We start from the raw sequence: 25,955 nt of genomic DNA on the forward strand, positions 1-25,955 counted from the left end.
GATTTGTCATGTAGGGAATATTTATTATCTGTATTAGGGTAGCACCTAGGGGTGCCAAACACGATCGTGGCTCCATCGTGCCAGGTGCTGTGTATATACACATAGTAAGAGACAGTCCCTGCCTTGAAGAGCTCACAACGCCCATTGATATTAATATTTTCCACTGATCAGGCCTGAAGTGGACAAGACAGACAATGGGTGGGAGAAAGTAAGAACCATTATCTCCATTTTATAGACAGGGAACTGACCCACAGAGAGACTGAGTGACTTGGCCAAGGTCCCACAAGGAGCTGGGGCAAAGCAGGGAAGATCCATTTTAGCCACAAGACCATCCTCCCTCTGGATGAGCAGCTGGATTGGATATTGACAGACTGTAACATATATGGCAAGGGTTCAGCTGAGTTGTTTATTGCTTCTGTGTTTTCTCTCCATCGGAAATATCCGAGACTCACCACGCTGCTAAAGTCACAGCAAACGGCTGATTAGCACAGCAAGCAACTGGGAGGCTGTAATTTAGGAGCGTGAGCTCAGGTGGGGAAGCGGCAGCAATAGGGGCAGATTAAATCCTGAGAGGCAAAGATTTTTTTTTTTTCATGACAGCATCCATAGTGAAGAGCCAGAGAGAGATAATCATGGATACTTATAAGCAAAACTGTCTCTAAGGCAGCAGTTTCCAAAGTCTAATAATAGGGCTTGGACTTGTTTATTGCATGATTCATACAGCATTGCATAAAGCAGCCAGTCCCCAGAACGAGTTCCTGAGAAGTCATGAATTAGAAAAGGGACTCTGTCCAGCTGCACTCTGGTTCCCTGCCAGCAGGACACTCAAGGCGCCATCTATCCTGAGTGGGGTATTCAGGACAGGGACATTTTAGCAAACTGGAGTTTGCAAACTAATCTGAAGGACTCCTCCGGTAAGCCAGGTAAATATGCCCATCATGCTGGTCCCCTGCTCCTGGGAACTGAACTAAGAACCCCCATGAGAACATCCAGAGATAGGCACATCTTCTGGCTATGCAAAGCCTTCCCTGCTCCTGACCCACAGCACTTATTACTATTTATCTGTATTACAACCTAACTGAGATCAGGGTCCCCACTGTGTTAGGCATTGTATAAACACAGCGTGAGAAACAATCCCAATCCTGAAGCATTTGCATTCTGAACAGACATCGAGCAAGAGGGGAAACAGAAGCACAGCAAAGCGTGACTTGCCCAAGATCACAGCAGGGCCAAAATTTGAACCCGGCTCTCCTGAGTTCCAGTGCAATACTCTATCCATTAGCCCACGCTGCCTCCAAGGGAGCATGCTTTTTGAACAACGGGATACATGCAGGGGTGGAGGATACAGCCTTCAGCACCAAGTGTATGTAATGAAATTGAAAAGTCCAACTGATCAGATGGGAAGGGAACAGGAACTTCAGTGGCCTGAGCAGAGACTCTGCTCCATGTTCAACAGCTGTTTTCAGCCACAGAATTAAAGGAGTCAGTGAGCAGCTGCTCAGGCTTGGGCCAGGCTGAGATTTTCCTGCAGATTTTTGGTCAGTTTGAATCTTTTTGCCAATCCCGTGAGCCCGACTTGTATAGCAGATGGTTCAATGCTGCTTCATCAGGGACTTAGCACCCCACCTGCCTTCTTCCCAGGTAAGAGAGGTTTCACCTCATGCTCACTGGGTCACCCAGAGCATTCTGGGACCATCGCTCTGCCCAGAGCTGCGGGACAATGATGGTGACAGCTGCTCAGAGCTTCAGCGGGACTGAACTGTAGGGATCTCTCCACAGGCTCTGCACCAATTGTCTTCCAGGCTGAGCCCAACACTTCCCACTAGCAAAGCGTGATGCCTCAGTATTTCATAGTGGAATCTATTTCCTGTGGCACTCAATGGCCCTGCTGGTTCTTTCAAACTCAGGTGCTGTGTGGGGAAGGAGCTCCTGGCTGCGGTACACTGAATGGGGCAGCCTCTGGATAGGGTGCTCTAAGGCAATACATCCTTGGCGTGGGACCCCCCTTCATTACCCAGATGGAACTGGGCTCTAGTCACAGCCCAGTTCTCCACAGGATGACTCATGCTGAAGAAACCCCACAGGGGCTTCTCAAACATATACAATGCAGGGAAGGGGGCCACAGGCTCCCCACTGCTCACCCCAGGCAGGAGGAGCATGTGCCTATGACAAGAACAAGGGACTATTAAAAACAGAAAAAAAAATCAAAACAGCCTCTTATTTACACCCTGGAGAAACGAGGAGTTTGTCACATTCTTCCAGGTGACATTAGGAGTCTGCCTTTTAAATCCTTTTTAGACTTAACGTCTCCAACATGCTTCATGAACCTAAGTAACAAGTCAGCAGCAACAGAGCTGGAACAGAATCTAGGAGTCCCAGCCCCACAGCTAGCCGTGAGCCCATGCTGCCCCTCAGAGCCAGGATTAGAACCCAGCATCCACATTTCTCAGTCTCCGACAGTGCTGTCTACCACAGCCGCCAATGCACCTCAGCCCTGTCCTGGAACACCCCATTGGTCCAGCGAGTCGATAACTGCAGGTTTGAGTTACGGGTGTTCTCGCAAGCGATCAGTGGCTGGAGAGGACTGGGGGAGGGGGAAGCAGAGGGGACACATCAGCCTGGGCCCTCGTTGTTATGCTGTTTCATCTCTTCCATCCAGGCTGACCTTTTTTGCTGCTCTGCAGTCACAGCTGGAGTTTGTGAAGGAGACAGCTGGGGCCCCATTAGCTCCTCTCCGTGCAAGCGAATAGTGACGTGCAGTTATTCACAGGGACATGCACCGAATCTCAGTGGGGCTGGGATGACGCTCAGATGCTGAAGGGGAATGAAATTCACAGCTGTCTTCTCCAGAAACAGGAGCTTGAGTAAAAAGGAGAATTTCATTACCACAGCTGCTTTTCACAATGGTGCTGATCCCTTCTACAGTGACTAAATACGCAACCTATCACCTGCATTTCACTTGGCATGACGTGGAATCCAGTACTTGGACTGTCTGTTTTTGGAGCACCTATCTCAGACTCCCAGCCCTCGCACATTCTCTAAGGTGAGCAGCAATCAGAAAGGAACTGATCTCATCTCCCCATTGGAATGGTATCAAGAGTCTCTCCATTTAGAGCTGCTGGCCCAGGATTACAAGTACAGGAGTCTTTATCCCATGTAGAGAGCAGGGCAGGAGAATAGGCTGCGCTAAGAAGTGGCATGTATATCTGTACCTTGGCAAGGTCCATATTGGAAATAAACTCATTTTTCTACAGTTTTACTGGACTTTGCTACGTTGGTCATAAAATGTCCTCAGTTAAGGCAGTCCACTCACTGTGTATTCAAAATTCCTACCAAACAGTGAAATCAGCTTTCAAATGAGTTCTGTACAAAACAAAACAGCTGCCAATGGACCTCAGTCCTGTCCTGCACTCATACAGCTCTGCCAACTGCACCTGAATTCTGACCTGCAGCACTCCCTGATGCTAGGCCTGAGGCTTTCCACAGCTCTGACAACACATTCAGTTCTGAACTTCAGCACCCACTGTTACTCCATTCCTGAGTTCCTGTGCACCTCATCCCTGTCCTGCAACACCCTGCTAATCCAGCCTCTGACTTTTATGTGCATTGAATTAATTCACAAAATTCTTCTCAATAAATGAAAAGAAGAACTCTGGCCAAGAGAAATCCTCATTAGTAAAGAGAAATTACAGTCATCCCACTGCAGATCTGCACAAGCCGTCTTCTTCGAAAAGCAGCAAATATGTATTGAAACACACATCACATTAATGATCAACATATCCATGGATCTGGCTTTGGGAGTATGTTTCGTTTGAGTATTGGTAGTACACATGCAACAAAGGACCTGAATTGAAATGCACCTAAACTCCCGCCTTAGGACACAAGGAGAAAAACCTACTTTGCAGAAACTAATTTTTTCCATCAGTGTATTTTGGAACCTGTATATCTCTCTTCCCCAGCATTCCCATAGTCAATGCTCCATATCCTGGCAAACAAAGGAAAACTGGATGATCTAATACAGAATTAAGCTACAGCTAGAGAGCTGTTGGCACATGCCTTGAGTGTGTTTGGAAACACTAGGCTAAAAACACTAATGGATGACAGGTTTCAGAGTAACAGCCGTGTTAGTCTGTATTCGCAAAAAGAAAAGGAGGACTTGTGGCACCTTAGAGACTAACCAATTTATTAGAGCATAAGCTTTCGTGAGCTACAGCTCACTTCCTGCTGTAGCTCACGAAAGCTTATGCTCTAATAAATTGGTTAGTCTCTAAGGTGCCACAAGTCCTCCTTTTCTTTTTACTAATGGATGAGTGAGTCTTTTAACTGCAGGGCATCAGAGATTCCTTTTGCACCCCCTTCTTGTCCCCCAAATACCCAGCTCTTCCAGCATGTTTACAAATGGCGGATAGGGCCATAAACCATTGCTGTGAATGAGCAGCTTGACCCTTCAAATAAAGGGGCAATAGTGAACTACTGCTTTTTCTCCTTCATCCCTGCATGTCCCCCACCACCAGCCATGATGGTGAGGCTGAGAGGTGATGAGGTCAAGCGCCCTATCTTTTGCCCACCCACTACCACCCCAAATAGACAATGAAGACACAATGGGATTTTGTGCGTGTGAAGCCAGGCACTGTTGATAGTTAACACATTACTGTGACGTCTTGTGTTTCAAACAGCCAGTCAGAATGCAGCAGAGAACCATCAGTCTCTCAAGCCAGATTCCAATGAGTTGTTTCTCCATCCATAGTATCTATGAAGTATCCCTTCCTCATCCTGAGACTGGAAACGGACCAGAGAGTCAAACTCAGATTGTCTGCATGGCAGGACAGAGCACCAACCTGTGAGGCAATGGGTCTGGCCTTGGCCCCCCTCTGAGTCCTGGTTCCTGCCTGTGAGTTGCTGAACCTAAGTGACTTGGAAATCAGATGGAAGCAGTTTAGCAATTTGCAGGTTTAATCCTTCACCCACAAGGCTTGCAAATCACAAGACCTTATTTTTTTTTTAAATGGGTCATAAATTAACCATATGAAAATTGCCTAAGCCCACAACTAGATCACAAAGTTTAATTTTATTAGGGTCAAAGGAAAAACAAAACAAAAAAATTGTATAAGCACCAAGCAAACAATGAAACCTTTTACAAAGGGAAGGCCATCATTTTTGGAAATCTCTGCAAATCCACATTTCAAAAGCAAGGTAATTTATCCTGAGAAGGCAGGAAGGTGTTAGGAAACCCCAGCAGTCAGTACTGCTCTTTCCCTCCCATCCCAACACTCCCCCACCCCATTACACATGAAGACACATATTGTGCAGCGCAGCTTCCTTGGGCAGCTCATTCCACTGAATGCATTTATTTAGAAGTACTGTTCTCTTCTCATTATTGATTATTTGCTTAAAATGTCGGCGCTGCGCAAAGCCCAACAGCTCTGAGCTATGAATTATTAACAGAAGGGAGCCTTAACGTTTTCCTGTCAGAAAGATCACCTGTTGCTCTGCATACCCCATGATGAAAGCACCGCTAAGAGCAGCGTTACCTTTCCAGAGCAAATGGCCTCGTGCGGGCGTTCCAGATGCCTCTGCACTGCGCTACAGCTTCAGAATTATTTCCAGAGACTGCTGTGCTAGGTGGATGGGAGACCATTGCTCCAGCAGGAAAGGAAGTCAGGGAGACCTGAGGTTTCCTAGACTCTACTTTCTGGGCCATATGTGCAGAAAGCAGCTGTAGGGCTGCTAGGCTCTGCCCGGTCCGAGGAAGGATGGTTTGGGGGGTTAAGCCACTGGACTAGGACCCAGTTTGATTCCCATCTTTTCCACTGACTCCCTATATGACCATGGGCTAGTCCTTGATCTCACTGTGCTTCACCTGTAAAATGGGGCTAATAAAGCTTCCTTTGTCTGTTTTGGTTGTAAGCACTGCAGGACGTGGGATCAACCAACAAAATTGGGCCTCTATCTTGACTAGAGCCTCTCAGTGCTACCATGAAGCAAATATGATACCACCACCTGTGAGTGTTCCTAGCTTCACCTTCCAATGGATGGGAAATCAACATCTGTTAATATGACCCAAGTGCAGTTCTTCATACAGCAACAGGGTGGTTGCTGCCTTTTTCTTGGAGATGCTGATCACTCCCATTTAATGTGAAGCTGTCAGGGTCTGCAAAAAGGAATTAAACGGGAAGAAAGGGTGGAGCAGGCACAATAATTGAAAACAGATGTTTCCTGGACTATCTTTTCACAGTAAACATGACAGTAAAGGCTGGGACAGTGAGACACCACCAAAGAGAGGTACGCAATAGACTGTCTAACTGTGTTCCTTGTTTCAGTGTTCCATTTATAGATGGAAACACTGGTGGGGGAAGCAGATAGGATGGAAGTTTTGGTTTAGATTCACTGGTGTGACACAACAGAGCCTTATTAAAGGAATGTTAACATGTGGGGTGGGGAAACCATTAAAAAGAAACAAATGGGAGCATTAAGCTGACATTCAGTGTTGACCTGCAACATTGCAGTTTTGTCTCCCAGGCAAATTTACCTAAGACATTTAAGACATTAGTTTACTGTAAAGACTGGGATTTTTAAGAGGGAAATTCCCATGTTGTTATACCAAAGACTCTATAGGGACAGACACTATTTGCACAGGGTAAAAAGCACCCCTCTACAGAGGGCAAGCCCAAATCCTGTATGCCACGTATGTCCCACATAAGCCTTCAAAACAGGATTTTAATAATGCACAGGCTTTGTACTGCTCCTCTGTACAGGGGAGAATTTCATCCTTAATGTATCAATCACCCAGGCAACAAAAAGGCATGCAGGGGCTTTTTACCGATCATGCTTTGTACAGTCTAACATTTGCCTTCAATGTAGTGAAGTTAATTAAAAAATAACAAAATGCAAAATCAAAATACTTGATGCGCTTTCACACAGCAACCTCCACCTGCATTTCAACTGCATGTCAATTTAGTCTGGAGTCCCACATGCCATTTTTTCCTCAGCCAAGTGACAGACACTCCATATGCCTTGCTGTTGATCACAACGGGTACACTGTCAACCTGACTACAGAAACAAGATCTAGAGAACAAGTTTGTCTAAGTGTGCTGAATGCTAAGCCAAACTTGGGTGGAGGGAGGTTCTGCACACCAGCTCACAGGGTGACTTTTACCTAAAGTAACAAGGTCCTCGGGCGTGAAATTACAGCAAAGCAGAGAAACAACACTTACAGCATTTACAGAGTCAACAAGGCAGTCACTGTGGCATTCAGACCTTAATGAGAGCATTAAGGCTCTGAACTGAAGGCTTGGCCAACCTGCTTTCCCGCTCGCTAACCATATGAAACCCTACACATCCACAGCAATAACTAGAAAGACTTAAAGAAAGACTCCTTGATGTTATCACATATCTGAAGGAAGACACTTACTAGCTCCCACAGCCGAGGAGCCCAAGAATCACCACCACCTGGCCAAGAGTTTCAAAAGTGACTAGTGATTTGGGGTGACCAATCTGACACACTTTGAAAGAGCCTGTTTCTCAGAACATGCTGAGCATCACATGCATATTGTTCCCTCTCCTTCTCCGCTGGTCCCTGCTGCAGAGTTACCTTAAAAAAAAAAAAAAAAGAAAAAAGAAAAAAGAAAAAAAAAAAGAGTTAAATAAAATATCCGGGGCAGTAAGCAGCCAACCCTGCAACTATGCAAGAGGAAATGTAGCCGAGTGGTGACTTAAGCACTTCATCAATACTCATCCCTAGTGAGTGCACGGGACTGAACAGACAAAGGGAAGTCTAGTGTCCTCTACTACATTTCAAATGTAATTTTCCAGATTAAAGCCATGCATGGTTCTCTGAGTGTTGCACTATTTCCTTTCCTGACTTCTCCAGCTCTGACCCAATAGTGTCATGTTAAATCAGAGCCACACTGCTGCACTGTCTGCCCTTTTGACCTTGGTACAGCAGCTTGCTCAGCTATTGACCTGCAAACGTGCTGAAAGATACACCTGCCCTACACAGCCACCGGTGTTTGCTTTCCATCATATACACTCACCGTTCAACCACCGCAGCCCCCCACTTCAGCACTGCATCTCTACACATGGACAAACCTATTCACAGACCATTCTCTGCGCCAGTCTCTCATACAGCCAATCTCATCTGCTCTCTCTGATGCGTGTGCTATTCACACAGGATGAAATGGGCCATCCACGGGCAGGGCTCCAAGCTTATGCACTACTAAGTTCCATTTAAACCCTCGGAATAGGGCTTAGGTTGGGCACCGTGCTTGTGCTGTCTGTCTCTCTGCACTGAGGGAAAGTTCACCCACATTCCCCCTCTCAGACCCCTGCACTGGTTTCTACAAGACTGATGTAATCTGGTTCATAATATAGTACAGGACTGTAAAAACTCAGGTATAGTTCCATACTGCATCATCATTCCGGAGGGTCTTTGACAAAAGGGAACTTGTACGCATCCTCGTAGATTTGGGAAACTGAATCACAATAATTAACAACCCTTTTTACCCCATAGATGGTTTCCAGACATTTTACACACTGGAGACAAGAATTCAAAGGACATTAAATGTTTCTTTAAACACACACAAAAACACACACAAACACAGTAATCAATAAGATTAAACGAAGCCCCTGTGTTTTCACAATATCTAGGATCATAACCAGGAAAACAGAACTCATGGCAAATGAAATCACATCCCATTAAAACAGATAACTAACAAAAATCACAGTTTGTTTGAAAGTGCAAGTTTCTCCTTGGAAAGTATCTCCTGGACAGGGAGATCTGAGGGATTTTTCTCTATGGTATGGACTGTCTTGTTTGCTGAGATTCTTAGCATTTCAGAGAGTCATTGCCTCTACTGTGCTGCTGTTTCGGGGGTTTGTTTTTTGTTTTCCCCAAATGCTGTTATCTGCAAATAATGTTTCCTGGGAGTATGCAAGCAGCTATTTAGCAGATGAGGACTATTGAGAGAGAGCGCGGCTGTGAATTTTCCTGGTGCCAGGCAGTACCCGGGCGCACAGTCTAACATAGTCATTTCTTGCTATTCAGTTTTGCTCTGCTCTATCTAATAATAATGCAGGTAGGCAGCTGCTGGATTTTCAAACGGTTTCTTACCACTACGTTCTGAAAACGGGTTGTGCAGGCAGAGCAGAGAGGAACAGAACCGAGAGCAGATGATGTACTCTTCTCCGCTGGAGGCTTGCGGAGTGAAATCACTGGGTGGGAAACCTTTATTAATGAATCTTACAAGCATTGTTTTTTTCTAGGAAAGTTTAAGCAGCTGGCCGACAATATTGGTTGATCCTTTTTGGTCCGCAGGTGTGTCGCTAACCTCCTGTTTTTTTCCTGGCTTGCTTTGACTTCCGGGGTTTAAGGATGGTGTAGTTTGCATATGACGTATGCCGCTCGGACAGGAAAGGGACATAGAAAGCACGCAGCAGCTTTGAAGACCTGAAACCAAAAGGGAAAACAGACTGGTTTTAAAGTGATCATTTAGAAGACATGTTTTGAAGTGCCACAAAAGAACAGCTGATGCCTGGGACTAGGGCCTCGTGTCCGTAATGTGGGGAACAGCAATGAGACAGACACACCAGGCTCCATTCTGCCTTTTCTTCATCAGTCAAACCAAAGTTGTTTTGTGTCAGGATTACCGGCTTTAGAGCAATCAGCCCTACTAGTTCAGAACTCTTTCCCCACTCTCCATTCCTGCTGTAATGGCAGTGATTATGAAAAGATGGTTACTCCTAGATGTTATGGGCCAAAAGGCAAACAGTTCAGCCATGAGGAGGTTGCACAGAGCAGTTATTCCAAAACTCCCCACCCCGGAAGAGCAGCAAGGGAGACGTTAAGAGTCAATAAGTTAGCTTATTTGCACTTGGCTTTTCCATTTTCCTAATGTCTACTCATTTTAGGAAGCATGCTCTTCCCCCCTCTGCCCCAACAGAATCCCTACAGCAGAGACAGAAAGGAACCCCAATTGGCTCTAGGGTTTCAGCATACCACTCTTCTGCCGCAGCATCTCAAATTAGAGACGGGTTGAACCATCCTGCGTCCTGCCAGGTGACTTGCTACAGGCTGTTAATCTTCAGAGGGATGTTTACCCCGACCCTCTTGGGTTGGGAACTAGGATTTAGCAGCAGTACTTTGCTACGACTGGACCAACTGAGCACTTGTGTGAGACAGGCTTGATGGCTGTATCAAATTAGTGTCCTTTTGTTTGGCTAATCGCTGTAGCACTGCTAAATTGGTACATTTTAAGTGCATGTATTCTTCCACTGAGCAGATAACATTAATTCCTTGTTTAAATAAGGAGTGCAAAAATAAGATAATTTCCTTCATCATCAGCGCCGAAAATTCCACTGAAAAGCCATGCAATCTTTAGAAATTGGTGCTGGGGCAAGGGTGTTTCATTCTGAATACCAAAGCTAATTTTAAGACTTATCTCTTTCAGATTACATTGCTGGGAAACCATCAGCCTTGATAGATGTATAACTAATGCCATCAATGCAAATGCCTGCCAAGCAGCAAAAGGCTGGATAAGCAGCAGCAACGGTCAAAACTGTGATTTATAACATGCTGAGAGGCCAGGGACAGCACATAGATCCAGTGTGTGTTATCTGGACACTCCTGAGATGCTCTATAATTCGAGTAGCTTGCTGATAACACAGCAGAGTTTGTGGAATCCAATGGAATCTTACTAGTGCTGCCTGTGCCGTATTCAATTCACTCTATTTAAGAAAAGGCGGCTGGTGGGTTTGCTTTTGTTTAGAAGCAGCATGAAACCTATTTCTAAACCAAAGATGCAGCTGAAAAACAATGACAGGAACTGCCATTGTGAACACAGGCTCCACGTGGACTCCAAAGGTACTTGGAAAATTCAGTGCGTCACAGTACTTGGGAACAAATGGAGACCACCAAACTCGTGATCTCTTGCAACCTGGAATTCAGGTTTCCCGCAGGGAAAGGCATTATTTATTATTTGTATTAAAGTAGGGCCCACAGGCTCCAATCAAGATCAGGCCCCATTTTGCTTGGTACTGTACAAACACCGTGTAAGAGATTGTAAACTTTTCAGGCAGGGACTTTCTAAATAGACAAAGGGTACGGGAAAGGGAAGTATCATTATCTCCAGATGGTAAACTGAGGCACCAAGAGACTTGCCCAAGCTCTCAGAGGCAGAGCAGAGGATTGAACCCAGTTTTGCCTTAACCAAAAGACCACACATCCTCTCAACATCCACCATCCCTCTTGTCTGCTTCTAGCCAAGCACAAAGACTGCTCCCCTTTGGGATGTAAAATGAGGCTTACTTCATTTCAGAAGGGAGAGAACCAAAAGTTCCATTCATTTTCTGCAATAACATTTGGGCCCTTTGCAAATTGTAAAGCATCCAGCATGTTCCCAAAATAAAAGAACCATTGGAAATCCTCGTTCCTTGTGAGATCCTGAGCTGCTAGAATGGGAATGTGTTCTAAGCACAATCACTTAGTAGCAAATAACTAGGAGGAAGATGGTAATTTTCATATGTTTTGAACAAGCAGCATTCTTTCCAGCTGTCATTTCTCTGTGCTTGGAAACTGAAGGCCCCCCCACTCCTTGAAACAAGAATGGCTGGAGGCAAAGGCAACTTCCTCAGAAAGCAGTTCTTGCATTTCCTTCTCCGCGTCTTGGAGCTAACTAATGAACACCATGTCATTACTGCGCTTTGCATTGGCATCTCCCCACCCCGGCTGGCAGCCCACCACCACCAGAGCTGACAGTAACACAACGCTTGGCAGGCACAAACACTGAGATCCCACAATCCTGAAGCTCGGAGCTCGCTGTTGAACGGCTTTAGTTTCACTTCATTTCACTCAAGAAAAAGCAATTTCAAGCTGTTCTGGATGCTTGTTAAAAAACAGGAGCATGAAAAATGAGAGCGAGGAAATTGGCCTGCTGAGCTAGGCAAGTAACAGAGACCAGCACAATCCCCCCAAGCTCTGGGCTTGATCGGGGTAGGGGAGAGCAGCATGTGTTAAACTGAGGTCATTTCTTTAATTTGCCATATGAAGCTGGGCTAGAGGACAGAAAGGCAGGGGGTAGCCCTGACTGCACTCCTGTGCACACAGTCTGCAGCACTGGAACAGCCTTAAATCATGCAGCCCCCTCCATACTCATGTCATGCTGACAGAAGCTCGACCACAGAGCCTCTTCCTCTGACTTGGAGCCACGTCGACACAATGGGAGCCCATTTTACCCAGCAGCGGGTGACAGAGAGTCTGATTTTTGAAGCAGCATCACTCAGCAGCTGAAATCCCCAAGTTAGCTCCGGCACAGGATCATAAGAATTCATCAAGTCCAGCCTCCTGTGCTGGGGCAGGACAAGTAAACCTAAACCATCTCTCACAAATGTTTGTCCAACCAAGAGGATTCCACAACCACCTCTGGAAGCCTATTTCAGAGCTTAACTATCCTTATAGTTAGAAAGATTTTCCTAGTATCTACCTAAATCTCCCTTGCCCATTCCTTCTCATCCTACCTTCAGTGGCCATGGAGAACAATTAGTCACCATCCCCTCTTTATAAGAGCCCTTTAACATAGCTGAAGACTGTTAACAGGTCCCCCCCTCACCCCGTCGTCTTTTCTCAAGACTCAACATGCCCACTTTGTTTAACCTTTCCTCATAGGTCAGATTCTGTAAACCTCTTAACGCTTTTGTTGCTCTCCTCTGGATTCTCTCCAATTTGTCCACATCATTCCTCAAGTGTGGGGCTCACAACTGGACCCAGCACGCCCGCTGAGGCCTCACCAATGCCAAGTAAAGTGGGGATAATTACCTCCTGTCATAAATATAAAGGGAAGGGTAAACACCTTTAAAATCCCTCCTGGCCAGAGGGAAAACCCTTACACCTGTAAAGGGTTTAGAAGCTAGGATAACCTCGCTGGCACCTGACCAAAATGACCAATGAGGAGACAAGATACTTTCAAAGCTGGAGGGGGAGAGAAACAAAGGGTCTGGGTCTGTCTGTGTGATGCTTTTGCCAGGGACAGAACAGGAATGGAGTCTTAGAACTTAGTAAGTAATCTAGCTAGATATGCGTTAGATTATGATTTCTTTAAACGGCTGAGAAAATACGCTGTGCTGAATGGAATGGATATTCCTGTTTTTGTGACTTTTTGTAACTTAAGGTTTTGCCTAGAGGGATTCTCTATGTTTTGAATCTAATTACCCTGTAAGATATTTACCATCCTGATTTTACAGAGGTGATTCTTTTTACTTTTTCTATTAAAATTCTTCTTTTAAGAAATTGAATGCTTTTTCATTGTTCTTAAGATCCAAGGGTTTGGGTCTGTGGTCACCTATGCAAATTGGTGAGGATTTTTATCAAGCCTTCCCCAGGAAAGGGGGTGTAAAGGTAAGAGAGGATTCTGGGGGGAAAGACGTTTCCAAACGGGCTCTTACCTAATAATAATAATACCGGTTAGACATTTGGTGGTGGCAGCAAAAGTCCAAGGGCAAAGAGTAAAATAGTTTGTACCTTGGGGAAGTTTTAACCTAAGCTGGTAAAAGTAAGCTTAGGAGGTTTTCATGCAGGTCCCCACATCCTTCCCTACTCTGAACGCTAGGGTACAGAACCTTGACACCTCCCATGTCTTATCTATGGCACTCCTGTTAATATGCCTTAGAATATTCGCCTTTTTCGCAACTGCACCACATTGTGGACTCAGATTCAAATCGTGGTCCACTATAATCCCCAGATCCTTTTCAGCAGTATTACCACCTAGCCAGTTAGTTCCAATTTTGTAGTTGTGCATCTGATTTTTCATTCCTAACTGAAGTATTTTGCACTTGTCTTTATTGAATTTCATCTTGTTGATTTCAGACCAATGCTCCAATTTGTCATGGTTGTTTTGAATTCTAATCCTGTCCTCCAAAGTGCTTCCAATCCCTCCCAGCTTGGTGTCATCTGCAAGTTTTATAAATGTATTCTCTACTTCATTATCCAAGACACTAGTGAAAATATTTAATATGACTGGAGCCAGAACTGACCCCAGCAGATATGCCCTCTCAGTGTGGCAGTGAACCACACTTTGAGGACTGTCGTTCAACAAGTTGTGCACCAACCTTATCGTAATTTCATCGAGACCACATTTCCCTAGTTTGCTTATGAGCATGTTATGTAAAATTGTGTCAAAAGCCTCACTAAAAGCAAGATATATCCTGTTTACTACTTCCCGACATCTACAAGGCCAGTAACCCTGTCAAAGAAGGAAATAAGGTTGGTTTGGCATGATTTTTCTCAACAAATCAATTTCAGCTATTCCTTATAACCCTATTATCCTCTAGGCACTTACATAAATTGTTTAATAATTTCTTTAATAATCTGTTCCAGTATCTTTCCAGGTATCGAAGTTAGGCTGACCAGCCTATAATTCCTTGAGTACTCTTTGTTCCCCTTTTTAAAAGACAGGAACTATATTTTCTCTTCACCTGTCCTCTGTATCTTTACCCATCCTCCATGAGTTCTCAAAGATAACTGCTAACTAACTGTTCCGAGATTCCTTCAGCTAGTTATTTAAGTACCCTAGGGTGCAGTTCATCAGGCCCTGCCAATTTGAATCTCTCTCATTTATCTAAACATTCTTTAACCTGTTTTTGATCTGTTTTCCCTATTCTGCATGTCTCAGAGTTATGCAGAAAGACCCTAGCATGTCCTTGTTTCCTATCCCCTACAGCTGTTGACAAGAACTATTCCTCCTTCTACCCCTGCCACCATGTACCTGTTTAAATTACAGAAGTGTCAAACTCATGGCCCCGGGACCAAATACAACCCACAAAAGGTGTTTAAGTGACCCTCATGGCATAATATTCAGAAACTGCACAATCCAAACTTTCCAATTAAAAAAAAGTACACTGCTTGCCCAAAAAAAGGGTGGCAAAAACCTTCCAAACAGGACCTAAGTGTAAACCACTGCAGTGCTGTCTTCCTGAGTCTGCCGACAGAAACACCAGCTTAGAGAGATGTGAACTTCCACACCTTCTCTTAATTTCCTTGGGATCTCAGTGCCTAGAGCCTAATGGTGTTTCAAATGTGAGCAGTAACTAGGAATTGTTGCAGGGAAGGAGTTGGAGACAAGAGAGACAGAGAGGGAAGACAGAAGAACAGAGGATGGGAGAAGAAGAGAAACCAAGGGCAGAATGGTAAGCAGCTCTTTCCACTGGGTAATGCTGCATGCAACAAAAACGTGCCAAACATAATAAATAATGGTCAATTTAGTTCTTGAATAAAGGCCACATTCTACTCTTCAACTCCATGCAAAGCTCTCATTGACCTCACAAGGAAATCCACTGTGGACCAGGTCAGGTGGGGGAGGGTGGTATTGGGGTGAAAGGACATAGTCCTCAGTCTATGTCCTCCTGTGATGCTATGTACCTTGGGGGAACACCCAGCACCCCTGTGTTCATCCTTGTAAAATGATGCGTGATATCCAATGCAAAGTTTGTCATGTTGGGTGTCTTCAGAAGGCTCATGATGCACTGAGCATGGTTGTTTTAGTGATGTTATAGTAATTGTTACAGTAATGTTATAGGTTATAATTCCATGTATATAGTTATGAGGCTGAAAATGTATCCTCATGGTTTAAAATAAGCCCAGGAAAAAAACTCTCCAAAAGCAGAGAGACAGTTCACCCCTCATCAGGGCAGGTATGAGACAAACCCAGCCCAGCCTCACAGGAACAAAGGACACTGGCCTAGGCAGCAACAAAAGGATCTGTTAGAGTGAGTCAACCCATTCGTTTGGTCAGTATGGGACTGCGATGAGGTAATGCTCACCTGACCTGGGGGGAGTGGGCGCAAAGCCAAGAGGGAAGAAAGGACATGATAAAAGGGAGAGACGTTTGCCATGCTCTCTCTCTCTCTTCCACCTACATCTACAGACACCACCACCAAGCGACTGAAATGCTGATCAAAGGGGAGAGCCTGTGTGAAAAGTAACCAGCCAGCCTTTGGTGAGAAGCATCCAAGTTTGTAAGGGCGCTGAAAGTGTTACGATCAGCTCAGAATGTGTTTTGCTTTTATTTCATGTCACCAAATCTGACTTCTTGTGCTTTGACTTATAATCACTTAAAATCTATCTTTATAGTTAATAAATCTGTTGGTTTATTCTACCTGAAGCAGTGTGTTTCGTTTGAGGCGTGTCAGACTCCCCTTGGGATAACAAGCCTGGTACATATCAATTTCTTTGTTAAACCGCCAAACTCATATAAGCTTGCAGCATCCAGCGGGCATAATTGGACACTGCAAGACGGAGGTTCCTAGGGTTGTATCTGGGACTGGAGATACTGGGTAGTGTCATTCAGTTGCACAATCCAAAGAGCAATTTACAAGCTAGAGGCTGTGCGTGAACAGCCCAGGAGTGAGGGTTTTCACAGCAGAGCTGGCTCCCAGAGCCAAGGATCGGAGTGACCTAGCAGATCACCGGTCTGGATAACACCAGAGGGAAATGTCACACACCCCACCCCCAACCGCATGGACCATAACTGAATGTGGAATTCAATTCTCTCTGCAGAGTGAATCTGACATCAGGCCTCTAGGGTCTTTAGATCAAGGTGGTGTTTGTGCCCACCAGAAACGTGGGGGGTCTAATACACATTTGCTAATGGAGACTGCTGGATCTGCAGGCTGTTGTAGGATCTTATTAACAGAATTGAGAAAGTGGAAAGGAGAGAATTCACATTGACTCCAGTTATCCAGCCTGAAGGATCCAGGCAAAAACTAAATGAGGAACCCTAGAAAAAAAAAAAAAAACGAACAGCTTTGACACAAGAAATCACAGCTTGGCTCTTACGAGGGTTTCCCCAACAAGGCCTGTCTCTTCAAACCACTTACTTTTGCACGGCAGGTGGCGGCACCTACGTATCTGGCCCTCAATTATGAGCTGAGCTTTCATGTTCATTAAGCAACAACCAGTTTCTAGCTGAAGGGCACTTTGTACAATAAGACACTGAAGCACAAGGCTGTTCTGTGCTAAATAGCCACATGCACTAAGGCAAGTCTCAGAGGCTTTGTCTACAGCAAGGAAAGCAGAAGTTGTAATCCACTGCTGGTGCAGTTCCATTAGAAACTTAATTTAGACAGGGCTCAAGCATCTTTACCATCGGTCACCTCACCCAGAGCTTCTAAGACAATAGGTGATATATGAAGGGTGGGGGGAAATGGATGCAACTGAATTTGTACCATTTTCATACATATTTGTTTCTCTTTATTAGTCCACCTGCAGTTTGTGGGTGTGGCCTTGATCAGTACAGAGCTCCCATTCAGCAGGCCACTAGCTAGATCAAACCCATGAATTGTTACTCTACAGTAGAGGACAAAGGGTCTAATCCGATGCTCGCTGAAGTCAACGAAAAGCTTCAACTGACTTCAATGGCCATTGGATATGGGCCCAAAGTGTGAATGTCTATGTGTGCTTTCCCCTCCCGCTTCAGAGATTTGTCTTGTTTTGGGGGAAGAGATTAAATACTTTAGGAAAGAAAAAGCTTTTTTGCTAACACACCTGGCAGCCTGAATTTCACAGATCAACTGAAGGTCAAATGCCTGCCAGAGATTGCGTTTCTGAAGTTAGCACTAGTAGGAAGAGGGAGAAGATAATGGAGGAGAGAGGGAGAAAGGAAGCACAGTTGGAACTTTGCCACAGATACAAGGGTTGGGATATTCTGGTTCTCTCTGCACACAGAGTTCAGGAGCAGATGCATAGCCATGACCGAAGCTGTCTGTGCCCTACTGCAAACCTATTAACATTTGCACTTCTTTGAGGTGTAGAAAATTCCACCTTGACCATGAACTTAAAGGAAATAACTATTTTTTTTAAAGCTTTTTACTGGATATTAAGAAAAGCAGCATTAAATGGCATAGGGGAGTCTCTTACCTATCAAACAAGGGATATAATATTTTAGCACAAGGTGACGGTATCACTAATCTTGTATTAAGATTATTTTACAATGGAAAACATAAGGGCAAGAGCAGGAGTGCCTGGAGCTAGCAAACAGCTCAGCCTAAAGAGCCAGAAAATATATGCTTCTTAATTGGGAGCTTTAATATATTTCCCCTTTTCTATGCCAGAATGGCAGCACTCAGCCAATACAGAATTAAATGGACCTGGACAAAGCAGCTGCCTGAGTAGCATAATTAGTTGGTGGCTCCGAGTGCTCTCTAATTCAATTAGCAACACCATTTATCAGAGGGAGCTGAGATTTACATTTGCACTTGCTGACGTCAATGTGAGAATCGCAGCGAGTCCCAGAAGCCTGCAGTTCAGCAGGCATGAATTGAGCTGCTGGGGTCATTTATTTGCAAAGAATAAGAGCTGGAGTTGGAAGGGTTTTTAATGTGCCTCGCTCCATGGCCCTGCGCTGCAAACCTGTAATCTGAGCTGATTGCTGCTTCCCTCACAGCTCAGCTTGAGGGGATGCTTTTTTTTTTTTTAAAGCTGCATTTTAATCATGCCTTTTACACTTACTTCATGTTTAGCAAGGGCTGCTTCAGAATTGTTTGTGTGGCAGCAGGTGCCAGATCTGATATACACGTCATGGCACCGGGCTGAGGGCAGGGAAAATGCTCGGAAATGAGCAGTTTGGGTTTATAAAGGAGGATCCTGAAACACCTTCTCTGACCCTATGCACAGGCCTCTGTGCATATATTTGCACATGGGCTTTTCTGCACAGACTTTCCCGTGCTGCACTCAGTCGTGCAAGATTTTACACGTGTAGAGTTTGCAGGTGAAACATAGGCAGCTCCTCTCTGGAAATAGCCCATAACTGTCAACAGTCCTGCTTGAGGCGACCATTTTATAGCCAGATGCTCTGAAACCCAGCCGGACAGGAGACCACCACCCTCTAGTGACCTGCTAGACAAGACGAGGCTGAGCACGGCACACACACATAGCTCATGTCACCAAACCAGATTCATCAGCCAGCTGCCTGCGCTGTCTCTACTCTGGGGAGCCTGTGCCTTCCACCAGTTCCAAGTGCCTTTGGGGCAGAGTGGCAGGAGGGAGGTTGCATTCGATTCAATTAAAGCTTTCTGTGGGGGCATTCACCTAACCTGCTGGAGCTCCTACAGCCCATGTCACTGCTCCTCCTGTGTGGCGAAGTTCCCAGTCCAGATAATTACCCTCTCAACTGCAGCAGGGACAGCACGAATTGGATTTGTCACTTCAAACAAACAAGAAAATTCTGTGCCTTCAGGAGCAATTGCCACAGCTTCTCACCACCAGGGAGGATGCTGGCACCCAAGATAGCAGACCTTTGTGATCTCTCACATCGCTCCCATCGGCACTAATTCACAGGACTGGTTAAAAAACATGAACTGCATCCCTTGAATAGTCCCTTGTTGCATTGCTCTGGTGCCTACAGCGACATTCCCAGCTGGCATAGAGAATGGGTGAGATGAGACACTCGCATTACTGGCCAGATCTGTTCCCCAGCATGCTTGGCGATCAGCAAGACTAGACATATTATGTCCAAGGCCAGAGAGGGCGAGCAAAGGAAAGGCTACTTAAACAGCAGGGAACGTTGCCACAGAGTCACAGGCAGTAGGACCCACCAAGCGCGCCCTCTTTGCAAAGGGGAAAGTGCAAAGTGGATGCTCCACAAACGGCAGCGGAATGCAGGGGCCACACTGGGGTCTGCAGGGTGGAATGGACTCCATCTCTTGGAGACATTCAACCCTCAGCAGATAGATCTGCAGCCTATGTTAGCAATTAGCTCACCAGCCAGCTGGTAACAACCCAGCTCCAGTCCTGAAATGAGCTAGTATCTAACTGGAGAATCAAGAACAAAAGCATGGTGCTTCATAGTCACTCCACTGATATAACGAATGCCTACAGTATGAGCCAAACAATACTATCTATCTAAGGAACATGTCTGGCCTCTAAGCACATCTCAATCAGTAACTTATTTATCCTCACCACACCCCTATGAGGCAGGGCAATGCTATTCTCTCCATTCTACTAATGGGAAACTGAGGCACAGAGACTAAGTGACTTGCCCCAAGTCACACAAGAAGTCTCTGACAGAGCAGAGATTTGAACCCCGCTCTCGCAAGTTCCAGCCAATGCCCTAGCACCTGGACCATTCTTCCTCTCTGATTGGCTTATGACTGGGAGGTTAAGATGTAAAAACTTTACAAGCCAGCAGGACAAAACCAAGAGCTTTAGAAAAGGCATTTGCAAAGCCTTTTCCTGCCACCACACTAGGGCCTGGCCAGCACAGCAGGGCCCTGATCTTGGCTGGGGCTTCTAGGTACTCAAGTGATACAAGTAAATAATGGTCTGGCCAGGGAATGGAGCAGATTCAGAGCTAGTAAGCCTTGTTTATCTCTCTGTGCTACAATCACTTGAGTCAGCTTTGGAGAGTCCATACTTGAGTCTAACATTTCCCTGTTCAGGCAGGCCCTGGTTCAGGGCACAGTTTAGCCTGTTTCCATCAGATTGAGTCTTTGGGGTTTTGCTGTAGGGTCTGCATCAGGAGCCTCTATGGTGCTCAGAACAATGAGTGAAGTACTTCAAAATTCCTGGGAAAAGAGTGCAATCAATAAGGGACACCACGCTCGCGGGGGTGGGGGATGCTGGAACGCTGACTACTCCGCTCAGACCCTGCTGACCGAGACCTCCTCTGCTGCACATTCCCTCCTCTATTTGCACCACGCACTCCAGCTGCACAGATTCAGACACGCTAAAGTCCACTTAATTGGTGGGAGGACAGCCTGGCACAGCACATCCTGAACCTTGTGAGTCATCAAGGTGCACAGCAGGCATGAAAATCAGACCTGCTGCTATGGCAACCTGGCCTTCTGCACACACAAAGGCACTGCACCTCCTTTCTGCTCAAGCTGTGAGACGCTGATAGGGAACAGCACGGAGAATTTCAATGCAGCAGAAGCACACGCAAGAGAAGAGAGGCTGCCCAGAGACACACATGGGGCCAAGACTCCCACTGGCTGATTTCTGATCCCCTGTCAGTACGTGCTGCATGAATCCCTGGAACCACAGCAGTCCCCTCCCAGGTCTAAAGAGCTCCATAAAGGCAATGGAATCCCTTGTTATGGGGCGAAGGAAGCCAATTACCCCCCCTGCCCTGCCCTTAGTCAATCTGTGCCTTTGTTCTACAACCTCAGTAACTTCTCTATCAGGGAGTGCAGGGTCCAGGCTGAGGCAGGTGTCTAAGTGCCAAAGAGAGAAGAGATACTGGTGTTTTACCTGGCTCAAGAGAGGCCTGTCCATTTTTTATTATTCTGCAGTTTCACCTGATTGATTGTTAAAGCGGTCACCATGCTCCACAGCTTTCATGAGTCTCCCCCTTCTTCTGGCAACGTCACAAGTTTCTGCGATGCTGCCATTCCTGTACTATGCCACCCCACCCAATGGGAACAGCACAGCACGGTCTCTCACTGCAAGCTGGACACAAAGCACCATTTGCCAAACACCACTGACCAATGTTGAAACTGTCCAAGTGAGCCAGGTGAGAGCTCAGTCATCCCATCTAGTTTAAAACTCTGAACAGCTGACTGATCTAATGCCCAGCCTCTGGGCTGCCATGCCGTATGTCCGGGTTTGTTACTTGTCCCCTGGGGTCACAGGGTGGCTGGCTCCCAGGATTAAAATAGGCCCAGGTCCCATATGCCAGAGCAGGTGCTCCCAGCCGAACCAGCTAAGGTGGTGAGGCTGCACCTGGGCTATAGACAGTGCAAGGAAGTCCCGTGAGGGCAGTACTAGAAGTTGCACTGCAGAGTGAAGCTGCAGGAAGACAGCATCTCCTGCAATGGTCCCAGAAGAAGGGACGGTACCTCAGGGAAGAGGGGCTATGCCTAGCTTAAGGCTGAGTGGAAGATTCTTTTGTTTGTAACTTTGTTAATTTAATTAAAAACCCAGATCCATTGGGTAAAGCGCAACCTTGCAGCTTCCCATCACCCGACTGCATTCGTTTGGAAAACTTTAGCTGATCATCTGTCTTGTGCACCAAACCTGTCCTTACTAGAGCATCATGGGCCAGCATGAGAAAATAAGAGGGCACTGGATTCTGTGTTGCTGCTTTTTAATGGATCTTTCCAGCAAACCCCTCTTCCCATCGCATGACAGTTGCCTTACAATATCTTTATAAATAAGCATCCAAGAATCATTTAGACCAGGAAGCTACCGCCCTGTCGGGATTGCACCGTCACTTTCAACCTAATATAACCAAACAGATCCCACCCCAGAGTAGCCTGGAGGATGCCGATTTCACTCTAATTTCTTCTCCTCCTAACAGCCTTCTCACAGTTCTTGTTCAAATAAAAAAGAAAAATGTATTTCAGCCAAAGGTGGCTGCTGAGGTTTCATTTTTAGAACGATTTTAACCCACTGGGGCGGTTCACCCTGTAAAGCAGCATCAGCCACGAGCACCAAAGCTGTATTAATACCATGCAGACCTCCCCACATAAATGCCTGCCTCCTGTGCAGAGAGATGCCTTTCCCAAGAGGGTCATTTCAAGGTAACTCCTACCATTGCATTTCTCCTACTAGTACACGGATCGCTTCTTTCATATGCAGAAATTCGAACAGAATTAGCTCATGCACCTGTCTGCCCCTGTCTTCCTTCCCAAACTTGTGAAAACACTTACCTGGAAGTATCCAGGAATGGTTTGTAGGCAATGCTGACCCATTCTTCTTTGTTGGAGGAGTATCTCGGCTCCCTGGATGTTTCAGTTGCGCTATCTAAATCCACCAGGTAATGGCATTTGGAAATGTCAATCTGTAGGGAGAAAGGACACCTTGTTCTTTATGTAGTGAGGAGCATTCTTTACTTCCTATCCTAAACTGTTGTGTAAACATTCTCATGCACTGTTGAATCACTACCACATTTCACCCCAGAGCTGGCTGCATCTCAGTGGTGGGGTAAATGCTCTTTCAAACACAGTTATAAAACTTGGTGAAGTGTTTTGGATCTATTGAGATGAAAGGTTCTAGAAGAAATGTCAGATATTACTGCTGCTGCCGGGGGCTGCTTCTCTAGAGCAAAGAATATGTACCCTGTGTGAGCCTTTTCAAGGAGGATGACCTCCCTCAGCTCACTTATTATCATAACCCAGAGTGAAGCAATCATTCAGCAATGCAGCTCAAACAAGTGCACGGAGCAATCAGAAATACAGCTCACATGAGTGCACGGGGAGAGAAGTGTTTTTCGGGAGGCCATAGAAACAATAAATTTGCGGGATCTGGCAATTGCACCAACAGTTCCTGCGCTGAAGAACTTAGATTGTAAGTTAGGACAACGAAGTCTTGATTCAACACCCACTGAAGCCAATGGAAAGCCTCACAATGGCTTCAATGGGCTTTGGATCAGTTTGCACGTGAGCACAACACCCTCCACAGAGCCACACGTACGACAACTCCTCTTCCTCCAGAAAACATCGCATCCGCCGGCTCTCAAGAAACAAGATTCTCGCCCTCAAACTCACTCTCAACCAGCACACACACAAAAAACAAGCCAGAAGGGAACAAGGACTCTAACACAAAGCCAAGGTGTTAGGAAAGCCCAGCTGTCTCTGGGCACACACGGTGCTTGCCCTAGCTCAAGCGATGTGATTACCCAGAGTCTAAAACCCCACCTCAAACCCATGTCGCCTTTTCAGATTAGTTGTGCTGTCATAACTACACAAGGAAACACTAGGGGAAAGGTAACGAGAGAGAGTCAGAAACTATAGGAAGCAGCAGCTGTAGCCAAACTAAACATAGCCTGTTCTCAGGGGCTTACAGGAGAAGGATTCCATCAGAATGTATCTGAACAAAGCCCCTTCCTTAACTGCTCTGGGGGCTGTTAAACACCACACCTCACCGTTCACTGGAACCCCCTCCAAAGCCAGTGGAGCTGTGTAAATGTTGAAACAGGCAGGGACTGAACTCTGGACTGCGACTGCGAGGATCAGCCCTTTAGGCCTCTCCCCTCTGGCAAGCTCAGCCTGACTAGTGAGCCAGGGAACTGGAAATACTCCGTTGTGGGTGGCTGGGCGAGTGCTGCTGAACTGGCAAAGGTGAGTTACCTCAGAAATTACTGTGGGGAAGATGGGTCGTGATGAGGCAGGCCTGGCAGATTTCAAAGGAGGCAGAATGAGGCTCTTGGCAGCTCTGCTGTTTGCAGGAAGGCCCAGGGAAGTTGAAGTGGTCATGGAACGGTCAAGGGAGACAGAGCGTAGGGAGAAGAATCTAGTGACTAAGGCTCAGAGACTCCGGGGACCCAAGTTCATTTCCCAGCTCAGTTAAAGACTCCCCATGTGAACCCATGCAAGTCACTGCCTCTCTCTATGCCTCAGTTTCCCCTTTCTAAAACAGGGACAGCACCTCCCTACCTCACATGAGGATACAATCCACTCATGGCTGAGAGATGCTCGAATCCTACCCTGGCTGGCAGTTACAGGAGGCTGAGGTTCATCAGCAGGTAATTGCCCCTGCTGTTCTCGAGAAAGTAAGTCAGAGTCTGACCCCCACCTCTGGCAGATCAGGAGGATCTTTCACTGAGGCGGCTCTTCCAAAGCCATTTCTCAGTGATCGCACACTCCACCTCCCAGCTGTGACAGTCAGTGGGGGATGGTCACTGTGTCTCCTATGGTCCTCAAACAAGGTGAAACCCAACTGAGCAGCCGTTTTTCCCTGCTTCCCTACAAACAGGGCAAAAGCCTCAAATCTGTCTGTGCAAATGGGATGCTCCTCCTGCAGAAGGATGCGCGTCATGGGCTGGCATCACAACCCAACTCCTCACTGCTTACTGATTTAAACATGTATTGCCCCCTTCCTCAATATGTAAGAAACGGAATTCTAGAGTTCAAATGCTCACACAACAGTAAGCTATACTGCACAGTCAATATAAGTCACTAATCACAAAAATCACTACATTAATGTTTATAGTTTATATGTAGGATGCAATGTGTAGGATGTGCTTTGTAGCTTAGCTAGCATAGTGGGAGCAACCTCAACTCTAGGAATTTCCTAACTTTTGATTTCTCAACTTTAATATTTTTGCATTTTCTGAGCTAGATTTTGGGAGTTATTTGCTATTCAGCTCCACTCACTGTTCTAACTTGGCATCAGCTCTCAGATTCTTGGGATTTCCAGTCTTGTAAATTCTCATGATTTTACCATGAGAGCTGCAGTATTTGGTACAATATTAAAGCCCCAGATGCCGGAGTCAGATGATTGTGAGAATCTCAGCCTTCACTTAAAAAAAAAAAAAAAAAAAAAAGGTTTTCAGCCTCACAGTTGTGAAGAGAAGCTTGGAAATGACCTGAGTGTACTCTAAAGGCCCAATATACGTAAAGTAAATAAAAAGAATCCAATATTTACTATTTTTTTTAAAATCACATTTTTAAGATAATCTCATGATTCTGGGTGCTTGACTCATGGTTTTTTTATGTTTCCACTTGCAGTGGCTCTTTACTAGCACAAAACGTCAGGCTGACATTTCCATTTCATGCTCTCTAGTCTGGCCTCCCATAAATATGTATGTTGCAGTTATGATCATATTTGCAAGATATCTGGTTTTATGCACAGAGACAATGGCTGCCCAATCGATCTCACATGTACACAGTAATCCGTTAACCACTTCAAACAGCCAGACATTTGTGCTAATCCACTGGCACATTTGCCTGGAGTTTAAGTGGATTCACAGGAAATAATAAGTATCTCTGGCAAGATGCTTGCAGCCTGGCATAACTGTGCTACAACCTGATTGGGTTAATGCATTAATAATACCACCCTGCCTCGCTGCTGATCCTCACCACCATATTGAGTGGAGTGGACATCATACTGCACTTCCAGGATCATATGGACACAATATTGTTGCATTCATGCTTTTATCAGCAGTCAAAGATGCCAGCAGCTGCTTTGCCCTTACAGAAAAGTTTGGCAACACTCAGCTGAATTATGAAATTGTATACAAGGAAGCAACACA

General features: G+C 45.7%; 1 protein-coding gene across 5 annotated transcripts in view; it reads right to left on the reverse strand.

Moving 5' to 3' along the window:
* ALG9 (ALG9 alpha-1,2-mannosyltransferase) overlaps positions 1 to 25,955 on the reverse strand; it is a 118,781-nt gene that overhangs the window by 55,686 nt on the left and 37,140 nt on the right. For 3 of the 5 annotated variants that reach the window (XR_012155956.2, XM_078849917.1, XM_073321220.2), the window contains one exon: positions 22,633 to 22,763. Coding sequence is in view for 4 of the 5 variants with exons in the window: in XM_078849917.1 (XP_078706043.1) it covers positions 22,633 to 22,763 (131 nt within the window). In the remaining variant the exon portion in view is untranslated. Of the gene's footprint in view, positions 1 to 4,972; positions 6,152 to 8,510; positions 9,446 to 22,632; positions 22,764 to 25,955 lie in introns of those variants that run through there. The other 2 variants (XM_073321219.2, XM_073321218.2) reach the window with 2 other exon arrangements.

The sequence above is a fragment of the Lepidochelys kempii genome, chromosome 22 (assembly GCF_965140285.1).
Source record: "Lepidochelys kempii isolate rLepKem1 chromosome 22, rLepKem1.hap1, whole genome shotgun sequence".
Classification (NCBI taxonomy): Eukaryota; Metazoa; Chordata; order Testudines; family Cheloniidae; genus Lepidochelys; species Lepidochelys kempii.